General features: G+C 40.9%; 1 protein-coding gene across 2 annotated transcripts; it reads left to right on the top strand.

Annotated features, from left to right (window-relative positions):
* The first annotated feature begins 1,960 nt into the window (after nt 1-1,960).
* LOC128019408 (poly(rC)-binding protein 2) lies at nt 1,961-9,639 on the top strand. Of its 2 annotated transcripts, XM_052605373.1 has the most exons (12): nt 1,961-2,163; nt 2,893-3,032; nt 4,102-4,134; nt 4,210-4,326; nt 4,739-4,870; nt 4,939-5,067; nt 5,142-5,216; nt 5,297-5,338; nt 5,425-5,497; nt 5,573-5,628; nt 8,342-8,511; nt 8,605-9,639. In XM_052605373.1, exons 2-12 carry the CDS (start codon nt 2,940-2,942, stop codon nt 8,639-8,641), a joined length of 957 nt encoding a protein of 318 aa, XP_052461333.1. In that variant the 5' UTR covers nt 1,961-2,163; nt 2,893-2,939; the 3' UTR covers nt 8,642-9,639. The 2 variants fall into 2 exon arrangements, with proteins under 2 accessions (XP_052461333.1, XP_052461332.1); XM_052605372.1 differs by having other exon boundaries at nt 1,977-2,163; nt 5,425-5,628.
* The last annotated feature ends 964 nt before the right edge of the window (nt 9,640-10,603 follow it).

The raw sequence follows: 10,603 nt of genomic DNA on the forward strand, positions 1-10,603 counted from the left end.
AAAAAATTTTGTATAAGCAGATAATCGTGATACTGCATTTTATTTATTTTTTCCTTGAGGTGCCAGCTTCATTAAAATGCTGTAAATTGTTGTGGAGGGATAACTGTCAGGGTGATTTCTGCTTAAAATGAGCTGAGGACCAAATTGTTTCTTGATGTGTTGTCTGTGGTCTTCTGTTCTAGTTCTATCAATTCAATACATTTCTATTGGGAATAAATGTTTAATAAACAATGGTTTGAAAGTGGTTGTTTATTTATTCATTTTTGTGAAAATGGAGGATATTTCCCTCCCTCTCAATGTAGTGGTCAATTTTACCAGATTATACGCTGATGAGTTTTGTTTTCATAGCATCATATGTGAGTGAATGTCTTTGATAGGGGACATAGTACTGCATTTGTAGTTCTATGAGCATTTAAATATTTGTAAATCAAAATACACTTGATGACAGTTAGAATTTGAAGTATTGAGTATATTTACTGTATTATTACAGTAATACATTCTGTATATGACCATATTATGGTGATCCTGGGGTCGTGATGATGGGGCCCTTGAATATTGTTGCCCAGGGTACAACAAAGTGTTAATCTGGCCCTGACTTTACTTCTAAAATCGATACTATTAGAGATAAAATTGCATCCATTCAGCCGTCAGCTACAGTATCACATCATACAGTGCACTATAGACCCCCTGAGGAACAGTTCCACTCATTCTCTACTATAGGAGAGGAAGAATTGTATAAACTTGTTAAATCATCTAAACCAACAACATGTATGTTAGACCCTATACCATCTAAGCTCCTAAAAGAGGTGCTTCCAGAAATCATAGATCCTCTTCTGACTATTATTAATTCCTTTAGGAATTCATATCCTAATTCGAGAACAAGTCAATCGTTCGTTTGTTATCTGGCTCGGCTCGGTGTTCATCTTCAGTTCTCTCTTCACAGCAGTTCAGTCAGTGTACTGTTTGAGTACATGAATTACTCCGGGATATTGGTTTGTTTGAACTCAGAGGGAGTGTCAGCCACATTAAAAAAGTTAACAGCTTAAGTCATTTGTGGATTAATGCGTATTAGAGACACAAACCATTTCAAATGATTCCGTTCGATTTGGTGAACTGGTTTAATCCGGTTACATCGAGTGATTAGTTCATGAACCAGATATCACTAAACTGTTGTGTTTTGAGCTCGCTCACAACAGACATGGAAGAGAAGACGATGCTGAATAGTCGTAGTTTTTGCTATTTTTGGACCAAAATGTATTTGCAATGCTTCAAAAAATTCTAACGGACCCTCTGATGTCACATGGACTACTTTGATGATGTTTTTCTTACCTTTCTGGACATGAACTCTATACCGTACACACAGCTTCAATGGAGGGACTGAGAGCTCTCGGACTAAATCTAAAATATCTTAAACTGTGTTCTGGTTTGGTATGACATGAGGGTGAGTTATTAATGACATAAATTTGCTATCTGGGTGAACCAACCCTTTAAGAATTTTGAGGTAAACTAAATATTTGTAACTTTTGAATGTTTGGTGAATCCCGCCCCAGGTTTTAGATCTAGCCTACAGTAAAACTCACTGTCTTCCTACTTTATAGACACTAATAATAACTACATTACACTTAGTCATTTAGCAGACTTACAAATGAAGATAATGGAATCAAATTAGATTTCAGTTTTATTTTGACCAGTGAACTAGGACATTACCCCGGCTTCCTGTTCAGAAATCTAGAAATAAGAAACCTATTGTTGTATGTCCTTTTATTATTATTGTGCCTATCCTGAGGTATGAACACTCATACTGATAACACAGTGCTGCGGCTCCAGCTCGAACCTGAATCTTTCCATTCACACCCGGAGACGGCCGAGTTCATTATTCCCTCTGATCCTGTGACCCGATCCACACCCGGTTCTGTCGCTCATTCATCTTCAGTACGTACTGCGCGCGGTGTGCGTCGCGGGGCGGGGCCAGTGCGCGGTGACGTCAGAAAGGTCGTGGGTGAGAGGTGATCGGGACACATCTTGTTGTCTTTGTAAGAGTGGAGCTCGATCACGCAGCCGTGTCTTCCCTCTTCCCCGAATCCTCTCAAAACTCCCTCCCGAACCTCCCCCTCTTACCCTCCGGACCCTCGAACCCTCTCCCCTTCCCGGAGCGCGCGTCAGGTGAGACTTTGCCGCGTTTTGTGCGTTCATGAGCGCGAGGGGCCTGCAGGCCGCGGGAGCGCGCTAGCACTAGCGCTCGTGCTAATCAGCGTCCGCTGCTCTCCTGCGATCTGACTCGATGTTTTATCATTAAGATCAACTCTGCGTTGTTTAAGTTCTCAAATAAACGCCGTGAATTCAGCCGAAACCGGCTTGTTTCGGTTAAAGAGCGGTCCGCTGGCTCTGTTACGCATTTAGTAAACACGAGCTAAAGCAGCTTCGTCCCACGAAGAGTTAAATGGCGTGTTTACAAAGAAAAACCGCCGATTTAAAACCAAACTCGTTTGAGCAGCAGGAATTAGCTTCATATTTAACTGAATGGCCTGTTGGTTAAACTGAGTATTTATGTTGTTTTTCGGGAGAACCTGCTGATGAAAATGAATGGCGTGTTTACGCTTCATTGAGTGTTTCATCGGGTTTCTTCAGTTTCTGATGTGTAACGTGTTTATCACGAAGAACTCTGTAGATGACTGGCATATGATTATAGTAGAGGAGTGACCGTGTGTCTCTCTCTCTCTGTGTGTGTGTGTGTGTGTGTGTATGTCTCTCTCTTTCTGTGTGTGTTTGTGTGTGTCTCTCTCTTTCTGTGTGTGTTTGTGTGTGTCTCTCTGTCTCTCTATCGCCCTCTCTCTCTGTCTCTCTCTCTCTCTCTCTCTGTGTGTGTCTATGTCTCTCTGTCTCTGTGGACAGGTTGATCGCCCGTGAGCACAGATCCAGGGCTCTTCTCGTTGATCATCATGGACTCTGGTGTGATTGAAGGAGGACTGAACGTCACGCTCACCATCAGACTGCTCATGCATGGCAAAGAAGTGGGCAGCATCATCGGAAAGGTGGGTACCGTATATTTCGTACTGTAAGTCGCACCTGAGTATGAGTTGCATCAGTCCAAAAATATGTCATGACGAGGGAAAAAACATATATGTCACATTTATTTAGGCCCAAGAACCAAGAGTTCACATGACCGTCTCCAGCCGCGAGAGAGCGCTGTGTGTGTTCAGTGTAGACTACAGGAGAACTGAGCAGCATAGAGCGCCCTCTGGAGGCTGGAGACGGTAATGTGAACTCTTGGTTCATTTCTCACGGTTCATGTCAAATTAATTTTTATAAATAAGTTGCACCTGACTATAAGTCGCAGGACCAGCCAAACTAGGAAAAAAAGTGTGACTTATAGTCCAGAAAATACGATATTTAAAGATCTGTACCACAGTGTTTTTACTTCGTTACTGTGCTTTATTATTCTTCATCAGAGGATTTTCATTTGTATCTTTTAACTTAGATATGGCCCACAAAATAACATTTTTCTTCGCAGTCGATATCGATAGTTATCATAATTTCATTCAAGTTTAAAAGGAGATTAAGTGAATGTTAATTTTAGTTTAAATGCTCTTGATTGTCTGAACATGACAAATACTTCACTTTTCCAGTCATTTTTACTTTTTACACTAATGTTGTTTTGAATCATGAGATGAGTTTGCATTAATAATGTAATTAGATCTGAATACGGTGCAGTGAGCGTTACGTTAGTATGTGTCTGTAGTGGGTTCATCAGACACTCGTTACTGATGATTGTTGGGTAATCGAGTGATTGGTTGATGATTCTGATGAGGCAATAGCAGTTAGTTCAAATAAAGTATAAAAAACAAGTCACTATATGGTTTTATTGAACAAAACTGTTAATGTATTAAACAACAGAGCAGTTTACATTCCTCATTCTAACACATGCCTGCAGAGGGCGCCAGTGGCTTTTATTTAAAACTCCTTGTATTATTGTATTGGCACAGTGAAAATGACCCACAGCACGACAGAACTAATACTGCTGTCCTGGGTTTATTATACCTGTGCATCCTGAATGTGTGTCATACAGATGTACTTATCCCTGCGTGTGTGTGTGTCTCACAGAAAGGTGAATCGGTGAAGAAGATGCGGGAGGAGGTGAGCTCCGAGGCGTGTGTGTAGCTGTGCTGCTGATGCTTTTCTTCATGTGTTAGTGATGGTGTCTCTGTGCAGAGCGGCGCTCGGATCAACATCTCTGAAGGGAACTGCCCCGAGCGCATCATCACCCTCGCAGGCCCCACCACGGCCATCTTCAAAGCCTTCTCCATGATCATCGAGAAGCTGGAGGAGGTACAGCTCTTCAGTGCTGCGCTCCTCCAGAGGGGTTTCTGGGCGCTCAGACACGAATCAAAGCTTTCGTGCACTTAAGCAGCCAAATAAACACAGTGACGTCAATATCATCATATGAATTATATTATATTCGGCTGGGTTTGATACCCAACTCTACCAAAGACAGAAACTCACTCACTATTAACATTTAGTCAAATATAAAGAGATGGGAGAAAATCAGAAGTGTCACATGTATCAGATTTTAAAGAGACAGCGCTGCTTTAAAGTCAGTCCTGCTGCAGACTCTGCTCGCTGACTAACTTTGCAGCTTGAATAACCATTAATCTATATTCAGTTCATTGTTTATGCATACAGAATTATGTGAAGATTGTTTTTAGGTTCACTTAAATGAGATGTTGATAATGTGCTCCAGGACATCAGCAGCTCCATGTCCAACAGCACGGCCACCTCCAAGCCCCCGGTCACGCTGAGGATCGTGGTGCCGGCCAGCCAGTGCGGGTCGCTCATCGGCAAGGGCGGCTGCAAGATCAAGGAGATCAGGGAGGTGAGCGCGCAGGAAGTGAAGCGCTGGACTGTCTGTGGAGGAGACCGCTCATGTGTTTGTGTGTGTAGTCCACAGGAGCTCAGGTACAGGTGGCTGGAGACATGCTGCCCAACTCTACTGAGAGAGCCATCACCATCGCCGGGACCCCGCTGTCCATCATCGAGTGTGTCAAACAGATCTGTGTGGTCATGCTGGAGGTAAACACACACACTCTGCCCTCCATTCACACACACATCTCCACAACCCATCAATACCTCTGTTCTCCTTTCAGTCGCCTCCCAAAGGTGTGACCATCCCGTACCGACCCAAACCCTCAGGATCGCCTGTCATTTTTGCAGGAGGACAGGTGTGTGTGTGTTAATGCCACCCGCGGCTCTAATACGTGTGTGTGTGTGTTTGGTCTCATCTCAGACGTGTGTTTTGCAGGCATACGCGGTGCAGGGACAACATGCCATTCCTCAGCCTGATGTAAGAGACGGTTCTTGTGTTTCCTCAGGGAGAACACTTACTGATGTAGTGATTAGACTGTTAAACATCAGTATCTGTCTCCACAGCTCACTAAACTCCATCAGTTGGCGATGCAGCAGAGTCCGTTTCCTCTGGCCCCCAGCAGCCAAGGCTTCACTGGTAGATCCCTCTCTCAGACACTCTTGCTCTGCGTCTGCTCCTGTCATTGGCTGATTGTGTTTCTCTGTTCTGCAGCTGGGATGGACGCTACTGCACAGACAGGCTCTCATGAACTGACCATTCCTAACGACGTGAGTTTACCACACGCTTCTGACAATATTAGGACTCCATAATCACTACTGAAAATACCAACACAAAACTTAAAGGGGGGGTGAAATGCTCGTTTTCACTCAATATCCTGTTAATCTTGAGTACCTATAGAGTAGTACTGCATCCTTCATAACTCCAAAAAGTCTTTATTTTTATTATATTTATAAGAGAAAGATAGTCTGTACCGATTTTTCCCGGAAAAACACGAGCGGCTGGAGGCGTGACGTGTGGGCGGAGCTAAAGAATCACGAGCGCCAGTAGGCTTTTGCGTTGAGAGCGTTTGGAAGCTGTGACATTACCTTGAGGAAAAACCCATCATCCAAAACAAACCATGGCTAACAGTCAGATTCAGCCGTTTATTTATGATCCAGAATCAGATCCAGAGGCTGAAACTGAACGAGAGCAGCATCAGCAACGGCTCGCTCCGAGCGGGGCTCGAACCAGCATCTCTGGCATGGGAGGCGGACGCACTAACAAGGAGGCAGAGATATTTGAAGCAGTTTTACTCACCGCCTGCGGTTCCAACACACGATCGTGACCCTTTTTCGTTGGGACTGCATCATCCTTAAGAAATAAACGATGTGCAAATCCAGCATCAAACTGGGTCTTGTTTGTAAAACAAGCATCTTCGAAATGCAGGGAACAAACAAAAACACTTGCACAACTCCGTTGATGCTCTGTAAAAATAAACTCCATCCACTGGTGACATTTCGGTCTCTCGCTCTGATCAGTGAAGTCTGTTGTGCTCTCAGTGCTCTGCTATACGGGAGCGCGCTCTCTTCCGGCAGAAGTGCCTTATTTTTTAAACGATTAATCTAGCGATTATTTTTTCGATGCATCGATTAATCTAACGATTAATTTTCGGACCGATTCGATTTCGATTATCTCCCCATTAATTGACTACTAACAATTTATACATGTTGATTTACATATCTGAATGAAAAAAAACTGAATTCCTTAACATTGCAATATGTTTATTGCTCTTAAAATTACAAAATAAAAGACTAAGAAAGCATTACTTTGATTCTATTCTACATCTCTCACAGATCAAATAAGGCTTTGACAGTCGGCAAAAAAAAACCTGGATTGGTTATATAACGTTGGACAGTATGTTAATCCGGCCATCGCGTATATTCGGCGCACATAAGGTAAACGTTTTGCAAACGTTTTTAGGGAAATAAAAACAGGTCGACGAATCGATGCGGATATTTTAGGTCTACGTATTTTTTGCGTCGACGTCATCGATGACCTCGACGCGTTGTCCCAGCCCTAGTTAATACTGACCGTGGGGACTTTCGTCTGTTTATCCACAAACTGTAACCGTTTCATCCCCATTTGTAACCCTGAAACTAGAGTGAGCTTGGTGACCCCTTGTAAATCTTCAGGGACCCCTAGTGTGCTACACAGACATTAATAATCAAACACACAGAGCATCATAACAGACCAAACTAATAGAGCGCTAATCACCTGATCCAGTGCTTCCCAAACTGAGGGATCACGTACAGTCAGCAGGTTACTTTCCAAAAGAAACCTCTGCAGGGTGATGAAGACCACACTGTATAACTGTCCCGCTTATAACTTGCCTGACAAGTAAATAAACAGACATATTGATGCCATGATTAGCTCATCCATGACTCCACACCCGCTGGAGCACTCTGTTATCAGATGTGCTTGATTCAGTATCAGATCACTTTATAATGGGTTCAATAACTCTGATATAAAGACCAGTCCAAATATTCATAAGAGAATCATGAAAAAATAGTTTGCTCAAAAATATCAAGCAGCACAACTGTTTTCAACATTGATAATAAGCAGATTCTTTATTATATATTATATTCTGATTTCTGAAGATCATGTGACACTGAAGACTGGAGGAATGATGCTGTAAATACAGCGGCACATCACAGGAATACAGTAGCATATATGTTAAAACATTCAAATAGATAATTTAAACTGAAAATATTTCACAATATTAGTGTATACTGTATTCTTAATAAATAAATGTAGCCTTGGTGAGCATAAGAGACTTTCCAAAAAACAATAACAAAAAAAAAAGAGGGAGTGGAATGTTTTTCTCTAGAAAAGAGGTGTTCATCAGTGCTTTGTTTACGGCGGTAACCGAGGAAACTCTTTAAGCTCCTCCCGACGCGGTGTTCATCAGTGCTGTGTTTACGGCGGTAACCGAGGAAACGCTTTAAGCTCCACCCACTGCCGTGTTCATCAATGCTTTGTTTACGGCGGTAACCGAGGAAACACTTTAAGCTCCTCCCACCGCGGTGTTCATCAGTGCTTTGTTTACGGCGGTAACCTGATTTCGAATGATACAGTCTAATTTAGATTAAAATCTGCTCATGTATGCTGCATCTTTGTTTGGATCACGATTGAAATTCAGAGGTTTCCTATCATTTTAAATGGAAAGAGACAGTTTATTTACTTTATATGAAGATATTTATTTTATTTGTGTAACTCTATTGGACTTGTGGCTTGTTTTTAAATTTTAGCTTTGTTATTAACATTTACAGTCTATTTAAATTTGAATTAAAAATAAATTGTGAATCGAATCATGAAATCAAGATCTTGAATCGTGAGTGAATTGTTACATCACTACTGAAAATGCAGCATCACAGGAATAAGTGTACTTTTACAATCTGTTCAATTAGCAAGGTAATCTAAAATAGTAATGTTTCCTGACAGTTGATTGGCTGCATCATCGGCCGTCAAGGTGCCAAGATCAATGAGATTCGTCAGATGTCAGGGGCACAGATCAAGATCGCCAATCCAGTGGAGGGTTCGAGCGACCGGCAGGTCACCATCACCGGCTCACCGGCCAGCATCAGTCTGGCTGAGTACCTGATCAACGCACGGTAACCAGCAGCACACAGAGCATGCTGATGCTCCACACCGACATGTGTTCGTTTCTGTCTCTGCTCAAGACACGTCTTCTCTTGTGATTTCAGGCTCTCATCCGAGGCGACAGGAATGGCTGCAAACTGATGCTGTCCGCCCCTTTCTCCTCCTCCATCACATTACGCTCTCTAAGTGCAAAAGAAAACCAAGTATTTTCAACCCCTCTTTTCCTTTCACCCACCCCAAGCTATGCTTCATGGATATACACAAGTATTTTATTTATTTATTTCATGAAAATGTTTTTAAAATCCCTTTGCGTACAGTTTTTAATGTCTATTTTCTTTGCATATTTTGTCAGTTAACATAACCGTATGGAAGTGACAGTGGAGAAAGTGGAAAAATCTGAAAACACGTACATGTTTTTGTTATCTCAGATTTTTCTTATAAAAACAGAAAAAAATAAAAAAGAGAGCAACTACAAACGATAGGTTGACCGCTTTCCCTGTATCAAAGATTTATTTATTTTAATTTAACTCTAGGAAGTTACAGATTTTAAAATCCTAGAAATGGGCTTTAGAGAAGAAGCTCTGTTTTCTGCATCAGATCGATGTGAGTCTGAGCTGTTTCAGGTGACTTGTGTTTTTTTGTTTTTTTTATGGGGGGACGTTTGAATGTGTCATTCCTCAATATTTGTCTTTTTTTTTTTTTTATCCTGAAGTTGGAGATTTTGTTAGAGGGAGGGATGGGAGATGCTGCAGTTTCTGCATTAATGACATTTCTGCTATAATGATGAGTTGAAAATATTTCTTTGAGAGAGAATATTGTTTTTTTTAACCCTGTGGTGTAGAGCCCAGACTGGAGGATTCCCAATCAACATTTATATGATGATGCGACTGAGTTACTGATCAATTACATGACTAGAAGGAACTTTCTAGAATTAACACTAGTTTCCTCTCTGCTCTGCCTGAGTAATAGTTATGTTCTCTATTTTTATTTCATTTTTATTTCTTTTTGTTTTGTTTTCTTGCGGGAGGAAGGAAAACCTAAAACTTTTTTTGTGCACGTTTTCAGAATATTGTAGATTTGGAGTGCAGCTGGAATGAAGAATTAAACATGCAAAATTAAAACATGAAATGCTAAACCTATGACATGCTATTGTGTGTGGGCTTTTTCATTTTTTTTTTATATATAAACATAACATTTTGTCAACATTTTGCTCTTAAAATGTCCCGTGCTCTTGGGGAGTGCAGGTAAGTCCAGATTTGACACTGATGAAAGCGGCTGAGAGCTACCAATGTCACACAGTACTTAAATCTCTTAAATATATCAGTCCAAACGGTTACGCACAGCAGCACGGCTTTGTTCAAATGTGCTGGAAATATAAAAAAAAGTAATGATACACACTGAAATAATTTTACCAAGTTTTATGACCAAAGCCAACAAACAAAATTAGCAGCACTGTACACTTTTTTTTGGGATAAACAGTGAAATAAAACATTTTAAAAAATCATGGCCAGATTTTAAACTAACAAAAAAATATTCATAAAATGTCATAAACTGACATATATTACGTTCAAATATAGTTTTCACCATTTAAAAAAAAAAAAAAATTATAACTTGCCATTTAATTTTTTTTTTTTTTTTTAAATAAAAGGATGAGTCGGAATGAAATTTTATCTGCTCCATAAACTGTTCTTCATAAGCTAATGTGCATTCCAAACATTTCAACACTTGATAACAAAGGTGGGCTATTTTTCATCGACTGGTCAAAATCGACAACAGAAATCTGGTCTGATGTTGCACTGTGCTGAACACAAATAAAAAGACTGAATGAATGTGAATCCACAGTTCGACAGCAGACAGAGCTGTTTCCACGGTAACCTCTGTAAACAAAGCTGATCTTCTAAACTCTGCTTTATGATGCGTTACACAGAGAAGATGCAATCTATACTTTTCTGAATACATTCGGTTTCCTATAATGCATCCACAATCAATGAAATCATATATTCTTACAGATGATTCTTCTGCACAATCTGACTTTGCTGCAGTCTGGAATTGAACTACTGGTTTCGTCTGGTCAGAGGAGAACTGAGCCTGGTTTCTCCCAAG

This window comes from Carassius gibelio, chromosome A9, assembly GCF_023724105.1.
Source record: "Carassius gibelio isolate Cgi1373 ecotype wild population from Czech Republic chromosome A9, carGib1.2-hapl.c, whole genome shotgun sequence".
Classification (NCBI taxonomy): Eukaryota; Metazoa; Chordata; class Actinopteri; order Cypriniformes; family Cyprinidae; genus Carassius; species Carassius gibelio.